Here is a 26,194-nt window from a genome sequence, read left to right as displayed (position 1 = left end):
TAAAATAGTTTATTTTAATATAATACATTAGCTATGTTATTAAGCAAAATGTGCAAATTTGCATATTTTAATGTAAAATATATATTAGACCATAAACTACCCATTCTCTTTCATTGGGAAAAACATTCTACTGAAATCTGATGAAATTTATAGCACTGCAATTAAAATCATTACAAGGAAAAAAATCTTATTTTTTTTTAAATACTGTGGTGTTGTAGGAAAATCAAGTTTTCGTACCAATTCACTGCCAAAGCAGTTGCACTAATGAACAATTGGTATCCAACTCTGAAATGACCGATTGAAAAAATAAACATCACACGTACACCTTTACATCACAAGGAGGTTCAAAACACAAAAATGTTACATTGCAAAACGGTCGTAAACTTTAAACTATGTAAGACTTCATCTGTTTATGGAAACGTTACACAAGTAAATGGTTATACAGCAATCGAAAGGAAGACAATTTTTTAATGATTGTCTTGGAACCCATCACACAATGCAGGCGCACACCCTTCTGAGGACGCGAGAATGAGTACAAAAATATCCTCACCACCTGCACTACAACTGTTCTTTTTATTTATTGGCGCATTTTCCTTTTAGAAATATTTACATGTGAATACGCATGGATACCTTGCCAGAATTACAATCAGAAGACAAATGGTCATTGCACATGTTAGATAATTTAGTGTTTTTATGCTTTTTTATGCTATTTACTTTTGCTTCAGGAGAAGTAGCCCTACCCAGAGGTAACAACTATGAAACTGAATGCAAACATCGAAAAACAAGTTTTCTTCTTACAATAACCCTACAGGGTTCTCAACCACAACCTTTTGTTCAGAGGGCATGGGGTACACTTGCCAGGCACCACTCAAAACTTTGTGAACCATGATCTCGCTAGCTCTGGATTAGCATTTTTTTAAAAACACCTCTCTCATGACACGGCCACTTGGGCCTCTCTCCTCACTCTTTCCGCCATGGAAACAATTCACATTCGGCTCATCTCTGGAATGTTAGGTACAGCGCTGCACGCACCAACAATGCGCCAAAGCTACCAAGTGCTTTATTTACGTCGCCGTAAGAGAAGCATCGCCACACTTAAAATGTTTCTCGTTGAATAATCAGGTAGTGCCTCTTCATCTTAAAACTTCATACCGCCCACGCGGAGTGTTATCGCTGGAAGGCAGGTGGGCATCAGGGCGAGCCCAGGAGCTCCTTCAGGGTTTTAGCGATGGCTCCAGGCTGCATGGACGCGAGCGTGATAAGGCCGGGTCCCATGGCGGTGTGCAGGCTCCGTGCCAACCTCACCGTGGAGGCACGGATGTTACCGGTCCCGCCGGACATCATACCCGTGCCCGTCATGTTACCGAGCAGGTGCCAAAAAACCGGCAGCACGTTCCGCTCGACGGCCTGTGGCTTCTTCGTGTACAGGTTCTCCACTAAATCTGCGGTCACAAAAACGACATCACGACCTCTCATCAATGCTTCGAGACCCGCTGGCTCACCGTAACAATGAATAAACATACACTGCTGTAATAAAGTGCACGACAATCATACCACCAATGATCATCATACTGGCTTAACGGGATTTTCCATGGAACAAACATATGTAGTGACATCGAAGAGGTGAGAGTAACAGAACACTGATATGGTATGGTTTATTTAAAATTGCTTAACTTATGTTATGCTCCTATTAATGTAGTTACCCAGAACATTTTTTTTTAAAGCCTAAACAATATTTTTAAAATATCACAATAAATATTGTGAGAAGAATATGAAAACGATAGCCGTCTCTTATTTTCTGTTACACAGCAAAGGGTGTTTCTCTACTCGTATACTTAATCATCTATTACTTATATTTCCTACTGATGGCACAGCTACCAATGGAACAGCCGATGAGAATTTAAAGGTGCGGTTTACACCTGATAAAATGAAACGTTTGACTGAGAAGCCTAGAATGATAAAAGGAGTTGCTAACAGTCCCATAGGGCTGAACTCAGAAACACTTTTGGTTGGACTGTCACCAAATGTACTTAATCAGCCACATTGCATTAGATTTCTCTTCCACCAAACTAGATTATAGCCCAACCTTACAAGGACATAACTTCCAAGTGATCATTCAGTTCCGCTGTCATGTGTGGATGCTGGAGTAGTAATGAAAGGCCACGTGTGTTAGATGCTCCTTATTTTACAATTCATGAAACCACCATGAGATGAGCCGTTTGGAATTCTAATGTTCAATGCAGCAGTCGGAAAGAGGAACCATACCTGCGAGACGTTCCGTCATATCCAGTTTGACTCTTCCACTTCCAAAATGGGCTTTATTGGAGAACAACTGCAGCAGATGGATATTGTCTGTAAAAGATCAAAAGAAATACGAAAACTGATTTGAAGGCCACGTGAAGACATTTTTCATGAAGATGTAATCCAGACAAGTGGAGAGTAAGCAAAGATGACGTATTTCATGATTATCTGTATGGCTTTGTATCGAGTGGGATGATGGTTGAACGGTATGTGTGGCACAGTAACTCGTAAATGCGTAACCTGAACTACACCATGATTACCCAATCATGGTATGTAATGATTAGCAAGGAAAAGGAACAGTTTCTACACATTTAGCTGTTTCATTAACAGGAAAAGGTTGACAACTTTTTATTGGTGCAGATAGTCTTCTTCAATTGCTCAAAATCAGCCCACAAATTCTCATGTTAAACACCACACACTGTCCACACTTGTATCCTGTGCACAATTCAATATGAATGTGGCACCCACAACTATCAAAATATCGGGGTGCATCAAAACACTAAACGGACTACTACGAGCATGGAAGCTGCCATGCTGTGATGGTGAGCACACTGGACTTGCAATCCAGAGGTCGCCGATTCCATCTTCCGGCACCAGCAGTTAAAACCAATGAGCCAAGTTTCTCACATCCCCCCCCCGCCACTGCCTCTGTCCACCCAGAAGTGTGAACAGGTGAACAAGTCGTTGATCGGCAGCTCGTGTATGATGGGATGAAGTGTGTGTATTCCCACATTTTCCAACATAACTGAGACCAATGTGGAAGAGTAGATAACATGCCCCCTCTTGTGGAGGCCATTCTGCGAGCAATGTCGTGAGCGAGCAATTGCCGGGCTTTACCTTCGTGTTAGCATACTGCACTCATTTTGTTTTACTGCTGCAACATTAAACATAATGAATGGTCAATTACTCCACTCCACCCCCCACGTTTAGTTTATTGGATAAATTTTTGTTCAGACTGCACGGCACTGTGCCCAGCCACCTTTTTTACCGTCAGTGCTGATGCCGACACATAAAGAGGCACCCAATGAAGGCTGAAACACTTAGGAAGGGACATCACGCGAGTTTTTTAGCCACCAATTGCTAATGGTTTTTGTCCATGGGTCGGGATCAAACCTGATTTTTTAGGTTTGTAGTAAAGCACACTGACCACAGAGCGACTGCTCCCCAAAGTCTACAAATGTAGCCCAAAACCAAATTGTGCACACAACGAATCTCGGATTTGAATCTGGAATGTCAGTGGTGCTGACTCAATGTTCTGGCCACCCGAGACACCTAACCACTGCTCACTCTGACCTACGCGACCAGCAGCTGCCACAAACTGGGAGCTATCGGTCGCCTTCTTGATGTGGCCGTCTCTCACCGATATGTTGCATGAGTGTGTCGATGACGCTGGTGGCAGCGGTGTAGATGCCGCTTAGCTTGGAGTTGAGGTTGTTGTCCACCACGGCTGGCACCACCGACTGCACCACTTGCACCAAGTTGTCCTTGAGCGCTGGGATAATGAGCAGCAGTGACTCCAGTGCTGCCTGGTTCACTTTGCTGTTTGACTCTTGGAGTCGTGGCGTGAACACGTCAAAGAACTGCATTCATTAAAACAAAAGGAAAAACAAATTGGCATAATTCACGTCGAGGAATGGCGCAAGGGTTTGGTAGAGAATACAAATTTGCGTCACTCCCAAAGCCACTAGCTTACATGGTAGCCAGACGGTGGCAGTACGTAAAATGTGCTTGTAAATGGTCTGGGAAAACAGTTTCTGAGTTGTATCCCATCATACACATGTCTGGGTCTTATCCTGATACTGTGGTTTCCTCTCACATATCCCAATGCAAGCCCCTCCTGCAAGAGTCCTGAGACTCGGCAAGGCTTTTCAGGATAAACATGAAATATAAAACATCAAACATATGATAACGTTCATCTAAACAGGGGACGACACCTGTCTAAATGACTGTCTATACACAAAGCACCACATGTAAGCATTACGTTTGTAAACAAGTTTTTGTAAATTATCACTTGACACTATTGGATCAAACTCGACACAAAATTTTCACCGATACTGGTATCCCAATGCAATTCATCGTCAAACTTTGACCATCTTGAAAATCCATCAAATATGTACAGATTCTATTTGTGGCATGAATTGAATTATTTATCAATGGCATTCTTATATTATTCATTGGCCTGAAAAATCACTGCTCAGGAACGCTCCATTAGGCTGCACGGAGCGCATTCACAGTGGACGATCGGTTTTGCGTCAGGGGTCATTACCCCTTTATTTGGGCTGGTTAATTTGGACGCGACACAGCACACGGAGCACATCAGTGTGGGCTCAGAGACCGTGAAGAATGGGGCCGGTCTGTGCAAACAGCCCTCCCCCCACGTGCCTCACTCAAGCCTTCACTCTGTTTTGCTCTCCTCCTTTAACCGCCGCACACACACACTGCTTCCGCCGCAAATACATGCATTCTCACGCAACGCAACCTTGTCGTCAAAACACTCGACATCACCAACACCACGCGCCCCCCCCCCAGGACTGCACCACGACCCGGTCACAGAACAAGAACCATGCCTGGCATCTAATTATATTCAATATTCAATGATAATGCGACGTGTGCCACGCACAGTTAAATTGAATTTATGGCGGTGCCCATTTCATGGTTACACAGCCCTGAGCCTGTGGGTGGAAGTTCCACATTCCTCTGGTTGGGGCAATTCTTCGTATATGACAGTAAAGTAAATTTTTCCCCAAAAAATCGTCTCAACTCAGGGCTCAGTCGAAGTGCCTTCGGCTCATAGATTACTTGAACAAAACTACACAAAACACATAAAAAACATCAAGGACGATTCAAGTTTCTTAAAATCATCAGGCCCTGTTCTTCACAAAGGGGCTGGCAAAACTTACCGATCAAATAGGATTGCCACCTTTTCCACAGACCAAAACTGGGCATATATTTCAGTCAGCCGAGGTCTGTGAAAACTGCAGTATACTGTAAGAAAGTTCAACATAATGCCACCAGACCTTGGTACAAACAAACTCCTGCCACTGGAACGCAGATGCAAATTGCCGGAGTGTACGAGTCAAACCCAGACAGGTGACAACCCTATGATCAACTGCTCACCTTGACCACGTTAGAGGCCACACAGTCGGGGTTGGCATGGCAAGTTTCCACGAGCATTTCGATGCCCTTGATGCGCTCGCGGAAGTCTTTGGATGCGAGCAGTCCCGTCACGGCCTTGAGGCGCTCCGAGTAGTCGCTTTGGCTGCGTGCCAGGGGCCGATAGGGGGCTTCGCGAGGAGGCATCGCCTCCTCCCTGGCCGTGGAAGCGTTGAACAAGTTCGGTTACATTTTGGCGGATCAGCTCTGCACACACGATTATTTTGTTATCATTACTATCACGGAAATTTGTTTACCCAGGAAAAAGCCTTACGGAGTCTCAAGACTCTTTAAGGAGAATCCTGCCAAGTTTTCGCTGGAGAGAACGATGACTGACGTTTTCCTATTCTGGCAATTTAGAAGTGATCTAAAAATGTGGCTATTTTGGAACGTGGTATGCCAGCACACAATGGCCTACTATTCTTTAGATTAAGGCAAGGGAACTTCAACATCCACTGTGAAGTAGACCAGGGTGGCCTGCCAGATTAGAACCGGAAACCTCTGCAACAAGCAGCAAACAGGCTACCGCTGGGCCGCGGCACCGCCCAAGACGGCAGAGAATTCTCTTCTCGCTGTGCATCATTGGGTACTCCACTGCAAAAGGACAAAGGGGACATACGGCTGTTCTTACTTGCAGTCCTCTTGAGCCGAATGTATTCCAGGTTTTCTCGACAACCCATCATGAGGTGCATTTACATTATGAATGTGATTAAAATGTATTACAAATTAACCTTAAAAAACGATCATTTGCAATGTGCAAATTATACACTAAGGATACCATTATGCCAATGGAGGGGCCCTGATGCATAACAAGGACATGGTCAAAACAAACCATTCTTAGTTGTAGACTCTTTACTAGTCTGTCGTACAAAAGTTCACCACAAGCACAACAGACATTCATACATACAAAGTCATAAACACGACAGTTACAATAGTAATGGAATTCAATAGACTGCCGATGCAAAATATGTGATTATGTTAAGTGAATGTTGTGTATAATTGAAGAAAGCCCTTTTGATGGAGGCTGGTGAGAAATTAAATAATATAATCAAGGACAAGATATTAGTGGGAAGGCTTTAGTAACAAGGTTGTTCAATAAGAATGAACTGGTAAATTTGGATGAATGCTTAAAAACATCTATTAAGACGCACCCGATATCTATTGCACTATTGCACATTATTTCTAAGTGCACATTTGGTGCTGCCAGTGGGCTGAAAATCACACCGACCCTGAACGACTGGCCTCGACGTTATCGGTAGAATTTAGTCTTGGAGAATTAACCACTCGGCGAATTGCAAGATGACTGGCGAAATGGATATTGGGCTGAGATCTGCTGGTCCAGTAATAGGCGAGATTTTTGGAACTCGAGTAACAAGTGCATGCTTACACAGCTTGTGAACAGCGCCAATGACTAAGCTGTTATGTATTAGTTTGGCTAGGATGCCACGGAGTTCATGGACATTTTGCTTACCAAGCCTATATGGATGTAGTTCGCTCCCATAGCAGTTTTGGCGATTGGCTCTGTTACCATCTCCTGTTGGTAAGCACAAGCTCCAGCTCCATCACCGAATAATGTGAAAGCTGCGTGAGATAGCTATCAGTGATGATGAGACGACGGTGGTGGTGATGGTACAGCCACTGACCTGGCCCTGGTGTTGGTGCCGTCCCTCACGTCCTGAGCGGGCCGCGTTCCCAGGCCGCTGCCAGGGCAGAGACCGACGCCCGTGTGCTGACGATATCTCGGGAGGGGATTCTCCAAGGCCCTGTAGGACCACGAAGACAGGACATATGGTGACATGACGCACAGACCCATCACAGATGGAGATACGGCACAGACACGGTTAGCATTACACTCTGCACCGACAACACCTCAAGGCACTCACTGTGTGGTTACTTAATAGTGCACATTGGTTCACAAGTTAGTTACATGGAAGTGCATACCAATGACAGTGTTTGCTGGACAACAAAAGAAAATGCTATCCGTAGTGTGGTTTTGGCGAAGACTTACTTTATTCCTGAGCGTGGTCACGGTGTCACGCACGTAGTGCAGATCCTTGGGCAGAACATACTTATCAATCATTTTGTCAAAATCCGGGTGGCCCATCATGATGAACAGCATCTTCTTGCCGTAGTACCTGTGTAGGTATAAAACATGCCAAGCGATATACTCAGTTGAAATCACTCACACAACCAATGGTTAATTATAAAATGAACAATTAAAACATTGCTGAGATTTGGAGACAAGATTCAATAAAAAAATAAGTATTTTTTTGTAAAATGCTTACCATTTATCTAATTTGTTTCTTTATTTTTTATAAGAATTGTAAAGTTTAGCTTGCTCCATTATCTTGAAAGCATATAATTCATATATAATTTGCAAAAAACAGTCAATGGTTAAATTTTCACACCATTGTCAATCAATTGCTAAAAGGCCTCCCCACACCAGACTGGTCATGAGGTCGCTTCAGCATACTTCACCACACCAGTCAGTAGAGTCATTGACCAGCGAGTTGAAAAGGGGGCAGGGCAGGCCAGGACCAGTTCAGATATCACTCGTCACCGATGTTAGTCGTGGTAAAGAATATAACTCAGCTCGCCAAGTTCGTAGCATAGTGCGTAAACCATTGCACCACTGCTCCAAGACTTATGCTTATCATATACAAATCGAAGCACCGTTACATGGCTATAGTTAAGATTTCCACAAAAAATACAATCTCAGCTCAAGTGTCGAGAGAGGCGTCGTGTGCAAAGCGGAGGGGGCACCTGGTCTCGGGGGAGGCGTCCTGTGCGAAGGCGGTGGCTGCGAGCAGCACGCGGTCCGTCACGTCCTTGATGCCCGCCAACAGCCGTGCGGCTCCCAGCCGTTCCACCACAGGGATGAGGTGCTGCGCTGTGCACTTGCGCACGTATATGTTGCGGTGCCTGTGAACGTTTTGCAGGGTCAGGGCCATGGCGGTTGTTATACAGCTTTATAGTTTGTAGACATTAATGACAACATTCTTGAAAAATGACAATAGGTTTTTGCGCTAGTCTGACACTTGTTTTCCAAAACCATATAAAATATAAATTATAATTTCAGACGCGTTTTTACAATTTTGTAATGCAGTCCCCAAGAAACCGATTACTGTGCTGCTGTGACTTGAGTTCCTGGAGGCTGAAAAGGTGTTCACGACTAAGATGCAAGTTACCCGCATGTGGTGTGTACTCATTGCAGCGTGGTGCTTTTTGGGAATTTTTACCGTTTCAAAATTAATCTCGCATTTACCCTAGTGTAATAATTTTCACGTCCAATCTGTATAAAACAAAACCACCGGAAGTTCCCTTCAAAAAGCTATATGTGTTCCGTAAAAAATAAACGAGATTCTCTCCGTGCATCTCGGGCCACTCACGCAAATCCCCCGTTGATGAGCGCAGTCAGTGCCCGTGTCGCTGTCACATTTGCAACCATGGTTTCCAGTGCCTTGACGATATCTTCTCGCATGAAGTTGTTGGTTTCTCCGGACTTGTGCAGCAGCACCTGGGTCACTGTGTCCAGCTCCTGGTCCATGCCCTTCTTGAGGTGAACGAACATATCACTGATGCAGCTCACCGCAGCGCGGGCAACCGTTGAGCGAAGGTTCTTTGCCTGTGAAATTGGAGGGACAGTTTTACTCTATCACTAACAATGTGGCTCAAAGTTCAGAGCACTGAGCTGGCACGACTGGAGATCCTGGGTTTGAATTAAAGCAGCCAAACTTGTGATTAAACCAGGTCCTCAAGTAAGGAAAGTGGATTGTCTCAGCCTGGTCATTAATCATATAATATTACAAAAAAATTGCTGGCTGGATTCCTGGCTGGCGTGCAAGTGCGCATGTGTGGAGCGTCAAACTTGCGGGATGCCGTCACCTGCATCCCACGGCATTGAGCCGGGTTTGTGTATCGTGCTGACGTCACGGCTCCCTCACCCACCCTCTACCCCGGACATGTATATCGTGCAAATACATTAGAAGATAGAGGAAGATAAGGGAGGTAGAGGAACGAGATAAACGAGGGAGTAAGAGAGTGAAAGGGCATGAAACGGAGAGGAAATAAAGAACAAAATGTAAAGAGAGTGAGGGATAAGCAGTGGGAGGGAGAAGGCAAAGGTGAGAATAAGGAAAGCAAAGGTGTGAGGTGAGGGAGAGACAGGGGGGGGGAGGGAAATGGACGAGATACAATGGAGGGAGGAGAGGAATATAGATGGCATAGGTAGAAAAGAGGAAGAGGAAACAGAAACAACATGAAACATTGAGATACATTGGGATATAAAATGAACCAGTTTTGCTGCCTGGGAGGGATGGACAGATGGTCATGCCCAAAGGATGTGCGGGTTGCTTTTGAATGGAGAAAAAAAAACTATCATGAAAAATTGTTCTGCAATTAATTTGGTAAATTTAGTATACTTCAGAGAACTCTGGAAAAATTAACGCACACTGCCCATCTGATAGGCCTGTAACGATTCACCATCCTCACTATTCAATTAATTGTTGAGCTTCAAGGTCGCGATTAAATTCAAGCAGCTACATTTTTGCAATTTGGTGTAATGCAAGCATCTATAATGATTCTAAGTGTGCCGTAAACCCAATTTCAACTAATTGATGTACTGCAACACTGCTACCGTCCAGCATCTGTTAAAACTTTATTTCCGCAGATCATCCTTGAAAACACTTACTTTTTGATAATATTCCCCATCCAATGCAATGTCTAGTTTAAAACAGAAACGTAAGCACTCAAAATAAGTGACTCCACGTACGAGGGGTATCACAGTCTGCCCGGTCGCGCTGCAGAAACGCAAGACGAAGCTCACCTCCTTGGTGACAGCAAAGGAAACCTCGTGCAGACGCGTCGCTAGCAGCTCGGGGTGGAAGGTGGCGAGCCGCTGTGCGTACGAGATGCCCAGCATCTTTTTCTCCCTGCATGAGAGTTTGAAAAACAATCTATTATCCTTCACCAACCTTCACCAAAGGTGGACTGAGAGAAGGTCGTAAGTTGAATATACATTTAATGCAAGGGGTTGTCACCTCAGACTTTTGACTTCATTATTTCAGCTGGTAAGACTCACCGAGCTCAGCAGCTCTGTTATAAGAACAACCAGCCCAAGACCGTCAGCAATGGTGGCAGTTACCGGACATTGCATGGAGGGTATGTGCAAGGTGACAACAGAAAAACTAAAAGTATTTACACGATACATGCTAAAACGTACTGCAAACAAGATAAATAGTGTGAAAAAATCCTGTCACAGACGTATGTTCGTAAAATATGTATACAGCCTCAAATTTAATGGAACTTCGTTATAGCATTCACGATTGTGGCAGAGGTAAGCCTGCAGCATGGCCTTAACACATTTTAAATATAGTGAATGTGGAATATTAAGCCTGGTTACGAGGACATTCCAAATGTGGATGATACACAAGAGAAGGCCCTGAAACCAATCTAAGTGCTCAACTGGCACTCATATGTCCATCTAAGGTTGTATTTTTTTTATGGAGGGAGAATGTCAGTTAAAAACCGAGCTGATATGGATTGAAGAACTCTGCAGATGTAAGTCCAAAAAATGTAAATTACATTTAGTGTAAAGCTCAGTGATTACTACTATCAGGGGCATCTCTGGCAAGTGTTACAATTGGCAAAGGAGTGATGAAGAATATTTAGTTTATTAAGGAGAGTATTTGCAAATTACAAATGAGCTACATCTCAGACATCAAACAGAGGTAGGATGGGTAGCTTCAACAATAGGAAGTTGGATCCTGAGAAGATAGCATTGCTTACTTCTAGAGAAAACAAATTTGACGTTTTACATTTTTAAGTCAATATGCGAGTGGAAAGTATGGGCAGAGTCGATCATGAGATCAAGGCATTTGTAGTAGGTTGTCTGTTCGAGAGCTGTAATTGGTGGGGCTAGAAATGGTTAATCCGTGTTCAATGAGGATATAAAATTAGTTTTACTAGTATTAAAGAACAATAAGCAATCACATTCGAAAACGGTGTGCAGATAGATTGCCCTCTCATTCCAATTGGATGGCTGTACAATGAAAAGTTGGCTTTAATATAGGACAATCAAACAAGTTACATGGTTTCATGCCTCCTTTTTGCAGACCCCCTAATGAGTTCCCTTCTTTTGGCTGCCAGATCATTGCCATTTGAACAATTGACAATCTTGATACATACAAATCCAGTGTGAACCCCAACAAATACTACTATAATGGCAAGTTGCTTTGAAGCAAATATGTTAGCATTAGAGCTAAAGCCAAGCATAAACTCGAAACAATGTTGCCACTACCACTCACCAATCATCTTTTGACAAAAGCATGAGCAGCTGATCGATGTCTGCCTCGGGGGTTGAGGATGGCTTCAGCTGTGCCGATGCCAGCTCCTCTGCTGACACATGCAAGGAATCCTGGCCTCTGGAAGTCTCAATATGAGGTTTGATTTTCTCAACTGAAAGAAACACAATGTGGCAAATAAAAAATCCATCATTTCACCAAAAATAACACACCATGAGCTGCTCTCAAAGCACATTTCAAACATATTAAATTAATATAAATAAATGTTTAAGTCATTGTCATAACTGCTTAACCAATGCACAGATAGGAAATTTCAATTGAGAAGAAATCAGGAAATGTTGTAAATGTGTGGTCGGTGGCAGATCTTGCCAGGTTTGTGCTGGCCACTTGTGTGCACGGCAGGCAGATTGGGTGTAATGAGATTGGTCTTCGCAGCACTGGGTCTCTTCTTTATTTCTGGAACTGGGGAGTGTCTGGTCTGGACGATATTAGTGGGGTTTATCAGACGTTCAGACACAACGCCTCCGTAGACAGTCAAACCTGCCCAAAAAACACACAGTGACCAACATTAACATTGCCACAGAACTCAGCGTACACATAGCATTCGCAACACTTAACATCATGCTGACAGAAACAAAAAATTATGCTATTGTACAACTGAAAATAGCATTCTTAAACCATTTAGTAGTATATACCGAGATTGCATGCTCGTCACCTACTCCAGAATTGTCAGGGTTTGGAGTCGCAAGTCAAGAGTCAATTATTTTTGTAAATTTTTTACCATCTCATTGGTATTTTTCTATATGGTCTGATTTGTACAGTTTTGCTCACTCTATAAGCATAACTGTAACATTACATTAACATAAGCTCCCCCGCCCATGCTGCTGACACTTGGGGTTATGCCCATTTTAAACCTTTATAAACAGTTTGCCTTTAGAGGCTAACCTTATTTTTTTTCCCTATGCTGATGACGACCGCTTGTGTTGCGATCGAAACGTCGTAGTTTTTTATTTTCTTTGAACCTATCTACGTGACTTTACCGAAAGATCGAAAGAATATGAATTCCCACAGTCACGAAAGCTTGAAGTCAAGATTTGTATACCAATTTACCAACCGTGGCCTGGAAATTTGAGTATTCACAGATAAGCACGGTGTTAAGGAAGTCACATGATGTATGACAGCATGACATCACTGTATTGTGACGTCATTCGTCTGCGGTCGCCATTCTATGAATCTAGAACACACGGGTCCGCAACAGGCATTTATAAGTTTAGCAGGGCCTTGGTCCTCCTCCGGGCCACAGTGCCACCTGTGTAGCCGATTGGCTGTCCATCTGTTCTGTTGTACACACTGTCCTGTCATTCTCGCAGCGCATAGACCGTGTCGCATCGCAACCACATTCACATTAACCCTTTCCCGCCCCGAGATGTCTGCAAGTTGCAGGGTGGGTCCCATTCACCGCCGAGTCTCGGAAGGCCCAAACGGTGCCATAGCGCCGTTGTTTTAAAGACATTGCACGGTACTCATCCAAGAGAATTGAAAATTCGGGAATTTTAAGCAACACACCAGAGACTGAGCTGTCGTCTATGCCGACTCTCCCGGGGTCGATAGACTTGAGCTGCTGCCACAAATTCTTGAAGTTGTCATGAGCGTGCGGATTCACGTTCTCCCGGCTGGGAGGGTCCCTCACGACCAGCTGTGGGAGTATTGCTTTACTGCTCTCATCCTTCTCGGGATGCTTCAGATGGATCTTGTCCAACATCGGAGACCGTAATGAAATGCTCAACTGCAAGGAAACACCCAAAGACATTTAGATTTTTCATAATAAACGCAGTACCAGCGTACGAAGTTGTATTCCAGTTGTGCTACCGCATCACGACATTGGATAAAAATAATTAAATTTTAAATTCCAAAATCACATTTTGCCAGAAAACAGCCCATCATAGAACTACTCGTGAATATCCCCCTATGCCAGTATTTTTTTGCATATCAATAAAACATATTTGTCAGAGCTTACACAGACCGAATTAATTATTTAAATGCTAATTTATTATTTTTTGTGCATTCATTGGTGACCGCATCCAAGACAACTCCCAACACTTGAGAACCCAGTTTAATCACAGATGGCTGCCCACATTCTAATCTACGATCTCTGCAAGGCTCAGGACTTTGAACAAAATTAGCCTCCCGAGCGTCCCAGCCACCTCAACTGTAGATGGAGGACCACTGCCCAAAGACAAGTATTTCTATCTTCCAATGAAAGTGTAAATGCACGAGCGAGCTCGATACATTTTCGACACACAGCGCTCGCAGGTGTTTACAAAGTACAGTCCTGTCGCCGTGCTTCACTATGCAGCCCCTAGCAGGTGGATATCATTTACCGACAAGCGGCTGGCATCAAGTGACTACATTAAAAAGTAAACGGAGGTGAAAGCAGCGAGTGCTACTCACAGTATTCCCACTTTCGCTGGCACCATGGCTGATGTGAGGAATGCTTTTACCATTTACCCCATTCATCGATTTCCTGTGATCGTTCCTGATATATGCTTCGGAACTTTTCGCTTCTTCCTCTGCAGAGGTATTTCCAAACTCTGTGTTGTCATTGACCAACCCAAACAACATTCCTAAAGTGGAACGCAAAACAAATGTTATAAGGAGAGGGAAAAACTGTTATCCATTTTAAATAGGTAATGTCATGCGAGCAATATTTGTATAATTAGAAAAGGAGTGATTATTATATTACAGCAAAAGCTGTTGTTATCTGGCACTTTACCATCCGGAATACTCCAGTATCTGTCAAGCACAGCCATACAAATCTTCCGTCACGTATTTGTAAAAATTCCGACAGCCATCCTGCATCTCGCCGTGTGCTTATCGTAGATCTGTTTGCTAGAGCTTCAAGACACTGCTCAGTTGTGGCGCTAGTGGAAGGATGTATAGACAATACTGTACACGACTGTATATTGTACAGTAGCAAACTCCGGTAATCCTCATAGTGGCGGCTTTGGCTAACCAACAAACAAAAACGGTCACTTGCATCACACGCTTTCAGATGTGCTTCTGCAGCCACCTGGAACGCTCTTCCTTTACGATATTATAAAGCCACTGAAACTATGCACTTGTAAATCTAAATTGGAAGCGAATTTTGCGAGAATTTATTTTTGTATTTGGTTTTGCTGTCCTCCCACACCTCCGTTTAGCACGGTTCGCTACAGTACTGAGCAAAAGAAGTTCAACATACTGCTTCTCGACAATCAACTTAGAATTGTCGACAACTGACTAGCGAGTACCTCTGTAAAAGAGTATATAATTTATTATATCATAGCAAAAATGCAGGCTTAGCTTCTTTCTTGAAAAGTTTTATGAATTTGCAAAAAATGGTGAACCATGACTATTACTCTTCAATAACCGGAATATTTGATTAACTGGCACCCTCCATTCTCCATGAATGCCAGACAATAGGTTTTTCTGCATAATAACGTGCAAAAAATAGAAAAAACGCAATGCGAGTTTAAACGGCATCCAAAAGGCAATCCCATGGGTATAGGAATTTGTGCACTTTTTCACAACACCTTTTCCAACAACGGCCACGTCTTTGGTAGAGTGCTGCTGCTCAGAAGCTGTTGCACCATCCATAGAGGCTGTGAACACAAATATCCGTCAGAACGAAATGTTCATCGGTGTAAATCAAGTGCTCAACAGGAGAAAACCAAATTTCAGTGAAAGGCAACCACACACACGCATTCAGATAGTATCTTCCAGAAACAAATGATAATCAGCCACAGTTCCATGCAATTATTTTTGCAAGCATTATTCAGGATGCATAACAGAGTATTTGAAAATGTCCCGAGTTTTTAGGTTTTTTTCAATGGGAGGAAAAAATTTCCACGACGTTTTGGCCAAAAAGGCCTTCTTCAGGAACTACTGAAAATGCTACCTTTTTGCAGTTGATTTTTATGCCTGCTGGTTTTGGGCAGCGTATCCTTGCTCTGAGAACTGCCTGCAAAGATATTCTCCACACGCTTGACTCCTTTCTCGGTGTAAGCGCCGCCTGAGTTAATCTGCTGCCCAGTCGCATTCATGCCCCTGTCAGTCTGCGGGAGGCCTGCGAAAGCACGCAGCCCCAGCATGGCAAAAGTTAATAAAGCATGCTCAAAGTCACCATTGCTAACAACAAGACCTTGAACATGTAACACATGAAATGTGCAGTAAAGCTGATTAATCTTTCACTTTTGTATGTGTAACTATTGGAAAAGTAGTAAACTACCTTTAGGAATAGCTTCCAATATAGGGTCAGGTTTGGTGATGAAAGATACCTCTTCAGTGCTGTAAAACAGAATACAAAAGATACAATGTCCATGGCTTCCACGAGTACTCTTCTATAAGAGTGCACTGGTCTATGCTACAAATGACATGATTGCATTGTGTACCAGATAAAGCATACAATTAATATTAATAAGTGCAAATCGAAACATTACTTGGACATTGAATAAAGAAAAACAAGCTATCAGTGCAGGTTTAATGCTCATTTATATCACATTTTTTAATTATGCATTTCAGATGCACAAACATCACATGTGCCATCCATACATTGCATCTTGACACACGCACGATTCATCTACCTTTTTGATGCAGACTTTGTTACAAACGCTTGCTGTGCGGACGGTGAGGGTGCATTTCCACCAATACTGGCCTTGACCCTCCTCTCCTGGCCAAACTCGGAAATGGGGGAGACGTTGGTCGGGGTCACGGTACGCGGGGTCACGGTACGCGGGGACGCCCCCCCGCAACTTGCGTCCCCGTCCGGTGGGTTGCTGTCTTTCAGCCACTGTGCATGCTTCTTTGCAGCGCTCGATCGGAGGCTCCGCAATGAGTTCTGTATCTGGACATTGGGAGGAGCAGGGAGGTGGGACCAACGTTCAATGTGAAGGGCTGCTAATCGCGAGCCCACTTGAAAGACTACAGGGTGTGCCGTGAAATTACCGTGCATCCAAATTGTGAGAAAATTAACATGTTTTACATTTTATAGCATGTATGCATGAGCGTTTGTCATCCGTAGTGGGGAGACCTCTCAAAGAAAATGCAATCTGAACAAACCCCGAGTATACAACTTTTCTGCAATTAGAGATGTAATGGAAACTGGGCAAATTACAGGGTTACCCAAAACTTGGGATTAAATACCGAAACAAACCACTAATTGCAAATATGCAAACACATTTTGCCCAACAGCTACCCTTGGGTTTCCCGAACGCTAGTTAAATACTTCCAAAGAAAAATGCTTTTTGGAAAGCATTACATAATCCACGGACGTACAGGATTTTTTACTAACTTGATTAAAATGCAAAGGCACACAACAGCAATAAATAACTTGAACTATTAAAAAGGGTCATGCGTTAACTCGGAAATACTTTTTGCAGCGTCCACTCGGCACACACACCCCCTCCCACGCACTTGTTTATGATTTACCTGGCCTAGTTAGTGGGGTACAATTTCTTATCGTACAAAAATGCACAGCACTTGTACAAATTCCATTGACATTAGAGATTAAGGTTGTTCAAATACATGTAACAAATATCCATTTTCATTAGAAATGTAACCATTTGCCTTTGTGACTCAATACATTGTAAAATATGGTCATATATTTGGAATGTAGCAACACTTCAATTCCTTAAACACAATCATTCAACTCGCAATACATGTATAAAGCAATGTGTGTATAGATTATTTTCAATTCGTATGTGTTGTGTGAACTATAATTGTGCAACGTAAATCCTGGAGCAACTACACATTCTAACTTGATCACATATTGGCTTCAACAAAATGTATTATTTAATCAAACCACCACTTACAATTGTAATATATTGATAAATGGGCGTGTAGTGGCTAGCAAACTCAACACTGAACTTGGCAACCCGAGTTTAATGCCTAACCATGGCAAACATCAGTGGCGAGTGACTGTCTGATCCAGTCCTGGATTCTCACCCCAAATTCACCAACACGCACTGACCAGCATGGTGAAGTATGTTCAAACAGCATCCATAACTTACATGTTGTGAAAAGGATTCAGGAGAGAGTTTGCAAAGCTTTTATATTCCTCAATTGAAGGATCGAAGACTGCAGCAGAATTACTATATAGCCGTGGGCTAGCAGACCTCAACATCAACATCGAGCTCCTTAAAATATTGCGATACGCAATAGAATAGAATGCTGCGAGAGGCATTAATCCTGCCAGAGTAAATTTAGTTTTACATTCCAAAATAATAGCTTTGCTTAAAATGACGTGCCTTTACATGTGAACAGCACGCCCACCTCTTCCAACTGCACCTCTTCCGTCTCGCTGTACGGTAGAATACCACTGGTCTTGCGCTCGTGGCTCTTGTTCGCCTTCTCGTGGTCCTGTGTGCGCTTAACGACACGGTCAAACGGATCCCTGGCGCCGCTGCCGCCGCCGGCGAGAACGTCGCCGTGGTGCTGCTCCCTGTCGTTGAAAGGGACGCGCGGGCTCATGGTCGCCTCCATCGGCGGCATAGGCCTGCCTGTGGCCCGGCAGGCGGCGCGACGCCGAGCGCGCGAGCGTGGCCTTTGTCGGCACCGGCGACTCGATGCCCTCCTCTGCGCACGCAGGCAAGGCACAGCAGACAACATAGCAACAGCGTAACCGGAACAGCTTCACACATTTGTTTTTTGTTAAGACACGAGTGATACAATTGTTTTTTTTTATATACATTTGACACATTTTTTATAAAGGTAATTAACTCATGATTGGAGTTCACTACCAATGAGCTGAGCAGCAGAGAAATGCAAATATTGCATTCACACTGAAGGTATTGTGACAAAGTGCAACAAACGAGGACATACGTCGCTTCCAGTTGACAATGAGTGCAGAGCCCATGTAATCTTCCGTTTTTAAATTGCTCAGAACAGTTTAATGTCAACAGTTACTTTGTTTAACTAGTGTATTCTTTAACCGGATGCTCAGGTGAGAGAATATTTTGTTGACACTGTGGTCCTGGTGACGGTGTAGGGTGATTTGTCACCAAGGATAGGAGATACAGCACAGACTGTGTTCCGTGAAGTTGACACCTTCCCCAATCGTAAATATCATGACGCCAAAATGACTCCGACAACTCTGGATGCATTGAGTGAAATACCAATTTTTTTTTTATTTTAATGTCTTTGAAGGGCATGTTTTCTAAATTCTGCTCTTATAGCATACGCTTCAAAAAGTTTAATATAAAAATGGATTACCAAAGAAAATATCCTTACAAAATGGTCTTCACCATGCCTAACATGCTACACGGCTTAAAACTTAATTCCGTCTAATACCCGTACCCATTTGAAGCTCTTCTGTAAAACGCTGCGGCAGTTTTGTGCGAGGACGGGGAAAGTCCTCAACATGTTCGGAAGGCCAAGAGTATGCGGAGCGGCCCTTGTGTGTCTGCTCAGCGCTAGCGGTGGGGAGAAGGTGGCTCACGTCCACAAACACGCTGTCACGCGTGGCCGAGTGGCACACCACACTCGAGCCCTCTGCCCAACTGTGCACCGCGGCGGTGTGCTCCGCTCTTGTCGCTCGTTTCGGGAGCATTGAATTTTTGTTGAGGTTACTCGCAAATGGCTCTAAATTTAAACAGATACACATATTTCAACAAATAAACAACAAATAAATAACAGAAGTAAAGCAAATGAAGGAAAAATTGTTAAAATAATTAGTCAATCTTCATTTGAATCTAACTTTTTTGACAATGTTTACAGTGTATATCACCGTGTGTTTGATTAAGCCTGTGATGACAGCTATGGGGTACCTTGATGTGTAAACCACTGGTTAGTGGCTTTTCCGAAGAACGGGCGTTCAGTTTCAACACCCCTTCCCCGCTCTGAGTCCAACTCCTCGTTAAAAAACTTCCCAGCCTTGTGGATTGCAGCAAGCGGTCTGTGTGTGGCGAGGCCTACAATAAATAGAAGTGGCCAATCAATTTATTTGCAATTTTACAAGAACTGTTCGTTGAGGACACCGTGTTCCACACGCACCAATCACCTCCGTTCCCCAGAGCACAAGCAGATGTCAAAGCATTTTCACACCACAAAGCAATTACTTCCGCGTGCAAGCAGGCCACACATGAAAGTTAAATTATTTCCATTAAATGTTACTGCACACTAAATAAAAGCACACCCCATAAAACTGTTATTAATCCAGTGGCTATACATTTTAAAAGTTTGAACACAATTTTATGCTTAACATTAATGAGGTAGTTTTTCCCGATAAGTCACATTTCAAAGCGGAACGCATTCCACAAACCTAGCATTTATAATATTGACGTACAAAAGTTAGCACATTTATGTGCACCATGAAACTAGACTTTACCGACAAATAAACTACGGATAGTAAGTACATGTCAAGGAAACACAGGTCTGCATCACACTAATTATACAAGGACCAAAGCCTGGAGGACAAATTGTACGTGCTCAATATAGAACAAACTTTAGAACGTAATGACTCTGATCTTCCACCGGCAAAGCAGCCTTTAAAAAATAATTGGCTAGGCATCCTTTCGGACGAACAATCAACACTGAGTTTGCCGACACATCCCAAATATAAAATAGCGAAGCTTCAATCACCACACACACACACACCACACAGAGGATATTTACCAGTAAATGAATTGAAATCCTGTCTGCCATGGACGGATGCTGGTAATGGCAATTCTTCACCTGGATTCGCCATGGGTCCTTGAGACCAGCACTCGGGAGCGAACCGTGAATCCTGCAAAGGGGCCTTTCGTTTGTTACCGACTCAGCGCCGCATACATCGCCTGTCCGCAGCAAAAAGTGAACGGCGAGTGGGGGTGGCGCTTGTAATACGAAAAAAATTAACCCGTAAAAACAAAGTTTTTCACTATGAATCCTTTATATGCGTGGCATCGGTTTTATTTTATTATTTATTTCTGTTTTTCTTGAGTAAGAGTTTCATTTTTATCACATTGGTATTTTAAATTAATATGACATTTTTTTCCCTACAAAGTGGAAAATTTAGAAGAAAAAAAATTTCACGAAAATAAATTGTCACGCACAACGAGTCTGTGTGCAAAGTGTCAGCTTCATTGGATCACGGGAAGTGGGTTAAAAAACGACCGAAAGATTTGCATGGCAGTAAGCACGCAAGCAAGCAAGTGAACTTAATATAAAGGATTTAAATAAAAAACAAAAAGGACTCCATCCTTACCGACGGGAAAACGTAACCAACAAAACTCAAGGTCTTTTTCATGGAATTCACATTTGGGCATGCGCTATCTGCGGTTTCTGAGGCTACAAGTTTAACATTAACAAAAACAAATGCTGACGAACGTTTTACCTGGGCAAGAGTGCCAAGCACACCAAGTTGGATGCAGAGGGTGGGTGGGTGAGGGGGGGTGTTCGTCAGTCATAGTACCCCTGCTGTGAGCAGTAAATTCCATCGCCAAAGTACACAACATCCTTTTATGGCCAACTCCAGGACTGGTGGTGGGCAACACATTTCAGTGAAGCGTACAAACAAATAAAATATATGTACGGCATTTAAGCGTGTGTTGTTGCTCCGTTTTAAAGAATTCTGTGGATCAACTTACACCGACAATCTCCCGAACGAGGCTCCTCCTCCATGGGTATTCGAGAGATCGAGTAGAGGCAAGCTCGCGGAATCTCCCATGAATATTTTACTTAATTTCGGACACGTAGAGCCATGTTTGTTCGATAACTGCTGGAAGCGAGCCTCCCCCTACGCAATGTGTATTGGTGGGAGCTTATTCAACCAAACTTCACCGTAAATGTTGAGTCTAACAACCGATTTTTCCGTACTGCCCTCTGCTACTCAACACGTTCTTACCCGGTCACTACACGTGCCTGCCTGCCTGCCTTTCCATTGCGAACGAAGCACTCGCTCCAAAAACTGCCACCATTTACCTGTCGCATGATGGACATGCTGCCACCCGGCAGCCTGTTGCTCTGTGGGATGGACTCAACTGACGCCGACCGAATGAGGAGCTCTTCCTCCCACGGCAGGCGGCTCTTGGGACGTCCCGCGCTCAGCACCCGCCGAGAGCCGACGGGGGCCGTGCCCTCTGGGTGCTGCTGCTGCTGCTGCTGGTGCTGCGGTGGCTGGTGCCGAGCCGACAGCTCCGCCTCGGCGCCGTCGGCGCGGGAGCTGCGAGCGCTGGACGATCCCCCGGCCAGGATCCACTCCATGTCGGCGTCGTGCGTGGCCGCCTCCCGCGCACCCCGCGCGCCAGCCGATGACGGGAAGTGCGTGGCGTACTCCACGAGGCCCGAAGCGCCCAGCTTGGGCAGCTGCCGCCTGGCCAGCCGCGCCTGCACCGCGGCCATGAGGCCGTCCACGTCGGCGCTCAGCTCCACGGCGTCGACCGCGTCCACCAGCGGCGGCAGCTTGCCGGGGCCCATGAGCGCCGCGAGCACCGCGAACGTCTCGAGGGCGGCGTGCCGCACCTTCCGCTTGGGGTCTGCCAGGCTGGGCGCCAGCACCCGGCACAACTCGGGCAGGTTGAAGCGGCTCCGCGGGAAGGAGAGCACGGCCGCGATCACCGTGCTCAGGATGTCCTCCCGCACGCGCGCGTTGCTGCGGCTGCTGCCGAGCGCGCCCAGGAGGATGTCGAGCACTCGCTGCGGCGGCACGGCCTCCATGAGGCTCAGGAAGATCCTCAGGCACTCCTGCTTGGTCACCTCCTTGCCGTCGCCCAGCACCTTCACGAGAGCCGCCACCAGGGGCTGAGCGTAGCGGCCCAGCTCGCTGCGCAGCTTGCCCACCAGCATGCCGATGAGCTCCAGGGCGCCGTGCGACACCTTGAAGTGCACGTCGTCGAGCACGTTGCTCAGGAAGCCGACGAGTCCCAGGACGTTGCACGCGGCCAGCGTCCTGCCGTCGGCGCGGACGATCGCCTCCTTGAGTTTGTCCACGGCGCCCACTCGCCGCTTGTAGTCCGTCTCGTCCACCAGCTCGTGCATCACGTGGCGCGGCACGATGCCGAACTCGCAGTCCTCGAGGCCCGACGCGGCCACGACGCTGCCGCCGCCGCTGCTGCCGTCTCCGGGCTCCCTGGGAGAGGCCGCACCGGAGGCCACCGCCGCCGTCGTCGCCACCACGACGCTGTGGGCCCCACCGCTCGCCGCTCGCGACCTCTTGAGCAGCTTCTCCACCTCGGCCCTGAGCGAGGCGGGCAGTCTGCGCAGACAGCCGTCGAAGACCGCGTCCCCCACCAGCGACCACACGTGCTCCAGGCACTTGAGCGCCGCGGGGTCGTGCTGGGTGGGCCCCGTCTCCAGGCCGCCACCCGGCGGCGTGAGCTTCTCAGCGGCGGCGCGCACCACCTCGCCGAGGTCCTCGCGTGCCGAAGTCTTCCCGCGTGAGCAGCACGGGCAACAGGAGCAGCGCCTGCGCGCTCACGTCGCCGTCCCGGCTGCGCACCCCGTGCTCGAGCAGCGCGCCCACCACGTGTCCGCGCCGGCGCGAGTGGCGCCCGTACACGTGCAGGGTCTGCAGCGCGGCCTTGCGCACCGCCGCCTGCGGGTCGCCCAGCTGCGCCACGAGGCGCGGGGTCACGACGGCCATGCAGCGCTCGAGCTGCGGGCCCAGCTCGGGCACCACGTCGCCGATGAGCTCCAGGCACTCCTTCCGCAGTCGCCACGCCTCGCCGCCGCTCAGGAGGGCGCCCAGGGCCTGGAAGAGCGCCGCGCGTTGCTCCGACAACGCCGCCGACGCCGGCGCCGACGAGGAGGCGAGGCCGCCGCCCGCGTCCGCCGTGGGGGGGTAAAGCGAAGCGCGGCCGCCGCCCCGACTCGAGCCGGGGGGGGCCAGGCCGAGGCGGAGTCGGCCCAGGGCGGCCGCTCGCTCCGAGTCGCTCCCGCGCCGGAGCTGCTCGAGCACCGCGGGGTCCTCCATGGGGCGCGGGGACGCGACTCCCTCCTCCTCCTGGGATCTCGGACTCCCACCGAGGCGACGGGGAAGGGGAGGTCGAGGCGGTGTTTGACGCGGTGGCGATTCGGAAACAATGCTGCCCCCCCCCCCCCCCCGTTAGGTGCGGCCGCTCTTACAAGTGGCCCAAGGCGCAGGACGGCGGCGGCGTTGCGGCGTTGGCGTTGAACGCGGCCACTTGGAGAAGCGGTCAGGTCGAAGCGCGCGGGCTGGCGGGGTTTAAACAGCGGAACGGGCGGAAGCCGCGGCGCGAGGCAGAAGAGAGACGACGCAGAAGAAGGAGGAGGAGGAGACGGCTGCGCGGGGCCCCACGGATGAGCGTCGATCTTCGTCGTCGTCGTCGTGGCGGCCGCCGCGGTCCAACGAGGGCGCCGTGCGGACACCGCGGGGCCCCCCCCCCGCGCCGCGTCTCCCCTAGCAACGGCGGCCTCGCACCCTCCTCGCCACAGCGGCGGCAGCAGCAGCCATCGGCTTCGACGACGATTTTAGTTGTGAAGTGGAACGGCGGTGGGTGGCGGGTGGCGAGGACGGGAGCGGCGGCGTTGTTTGTTGTTGACGTCCCGGAGCGTCCGCGCAGATTAAAACCCCGCGGCGGCGGCGCCGAGATGGCGGCCACGCGATCGCCAAGGGGGGAGGGGCGGGGCGAGGGGAGGGGCGGGGCGAGGGGAGGGGCGGGGCGAGGGGCGGGGCGAGGGGCGTGGCAAGAGGCGAGGGGCGTGGCAAGGGGCGGGGCGGAGGGGCGGGGCGTCTTTACGTGACGCCGCTTCCCGCGCGCGCGCTCGCGGGAAGTGACGTCACGCGCGGCGGAAGCGGCGACGGGGGCAACGCCGTGGCGACCCTGGGGCCTGGGGAGGCGGTGGCGCTGTCGCGTTGTGTTTGGTGGTGGTGGTGTTGTGTTGTGGTGTGTTGTGTAGTGTTGTGTGGTGGTGTTGTGTTTGGTGTTGTGTGGTGGTGGTGTTGTGTTGTGTGGTGGTGGTGTTGTGTTTGGTGGTGTTGTGTTTGGTGTTGTGTGGTGGTGGTGTTGTGTGGTGTTGTGTAGTGTTGTGTGTAGTGTTGTGTGGTGGTGGTGTTGTGTGGTGTTGTGTAGTGTTGTGTGTAGTGTTGTGTGGTGGTGGTGTTGTGTGGTGGTGGTGTTGTGTGGTGGTGGTGTTGTGTGGTGTGTCTGGTGTTGTGTTTGTGTGGTGGTGATGTGTGGTGTTGTATGGTGGTGTGTGTGGTGGTGGTGTTGTGTGGTGGTGGTGGTGGTGTTGTGTGGTGGTGTTGTGTTTGTGTGGTGTTGTTGTGTGGTGTTGTATGGTGGTGGCGTTGTGTGGTGTTGTGTGGTGGTGTATGGTGTTGTGTGGTGGTGGTGTGTGGTGTTGTTGTGTGGTGGTGGTGTTGTGTGGTGGTGTGTGTGTGTGGTGGTGTGTGTGGTGGTGGTGTTGTGTGGTGGTGGTGGTGGTGTTGTGTGGTGGTGGTGTTGTTTTTGTGTGGTGTTGTTGTGTGGTGTTGTATGGTGGTGTGTGTGGTGGTGGTGTGTGGTGTTGTATGGTGGTGTGTGTGGTGGTGGTGTTGTGTGGTGGTGGTGGTGTTGTGTGGTGGTGGTGTTGTGTTTGTGTGGTGTTGTTGTGTGGTGTTGTATGGTGGTGTGTGTGGTGGTGGTGTGGTGGTGGTGTTGTGTGGTGGTGGTGTGTGGTGGTGTGTGTGGTGGTGGTGGTGGTGGTGGTGTTGTGTGGTGGTGGTGGTGTTGCGTGGTGTGGTGGTGGTGTGTAGTGTGGTGGTGGTGTGTGTGGTGGTGTGTGTGGTGGTGTGTGTGGTGTTGTATGTGTTGTTGTGTGGTGGTTGTGGTGTTGTGTGGTGGTGGTGTTGTGTTGTATGTGTTGTTGTGTGGTGTTGTGTGGTGGTGTGTGTGGTGGTGTGTGTGTGGTGTTGTGTGGTGTGGTGGTGGTGGGGTGGTGGTGGTGGTGTGTGTTTGTGTTGTGTGGTGGTGGTGTTGTGTTTGGTGTTGTGTTTGTGTGGTATGTCTGGTGTTGTGTGGTGGTGGTGTTGTGTGTAGTGTTGTGTGGTGGTGTAGTGTTTGTGTGTGGTGGTGGTGTTGTGTGGTGGTGGTGTTGTTGTGTCTGGTGTTGTATGGTGGTGTGTGTGGTGTTGTATGGTGGTGTGTGTGGTGGTGGTGTTGTTGTGTGTGGGCCCCGGTAGTGTAGCGGGTAGCGCTACGCTGCGTTCCGAACCTGGCGACCTGAGTTCGATTCCCGCTCACGGCCACCAACACCCATTGACGATTATCTGAACCGGTCCTGAGCCTCCCCTAGGTCGACTCAGCCTTAAATGAGTACCCGGTGCCGTGTGTAGTAAACATCGCCACTGGGGGAGACAAAGGCGGCCGGGCATGGTGCTGGCCACCCACCCCGTTGTGTGCCGTGCCGGCCTTCATAGGTGCTCGCTAACACAACTTCACCCAACAGTCTGTTATAATAGGGGGGCATCTGAGAAGCGGGGA

The 26,194-nt window shown here is 47.4% G+C and overlaps 1 protein-coding gene across 1 annotated transcript; it reads right to left on the bottom strand.

Moving 5' to 3' along the window:
* On the bottom strand, window positions 1-24,354 carry LOC133347198 (TOG array regulator of axonemal microtubules protein 1-like). Its single transcript, XM_061559277.1, is given in 25 exon segments — window positions 1-1,442; window positions 2,266-2,352; window positions 3,662-3,881; window positions 5,419-5,611; window positions 7,098-7,162; window positions 7,164-7,217; window positions 7,463-7,589; window positions 8,218-8,376; window positions 8,844-9,079; window positions 10,280-10,385; window positions 11,760-11,910; window positions 12,126-12,296; window positions 13,323-13,542; window positions 14,208-14,380; window positions 15,329-15,397; window positions 15,694-15,861; window positions 16,024-16,082; window positions 16,379-16,638; window positions 18,066-18,293; window positions 18,295-18,368; window positions 19,089-19,373; window positions 19,559-19,702; window positions 20,406-20,517; window positions 21,693-23,132; window positions 23,134-24,354. Coding segments are annotated over 25 exon segments (5,601 nt in total). The 5' UTR covers window positions 23,683-24,354; the 3' UTR covers window positions 1-1,191.
* Window positions 24,355-26,194: the final 1,840 nt, after the last annotated feature.

This window comes from Lethenteron reissneri, chromosome 25 (assembly GCF_015708825.2).
Source record: "Lethenteron reissneri isolate LAM-NWPU_2019-01 chromosome 25, ASM1570882v1, whole genome shotgun sequence".
NCBI classification, from domain to species: domain Eukaryota; kingdom Metazoa; phylum Chordata; class Hyperoartia; order Petromyzontiformes; family Petromyzontidae; genus Lethenteron; species Lethenteron reissneri.
The sequence above is the reverse complement of the archived record's forward strand: the minus strand, read 5'-3'. Positions and strand labels throughout refer to the sequence as shown.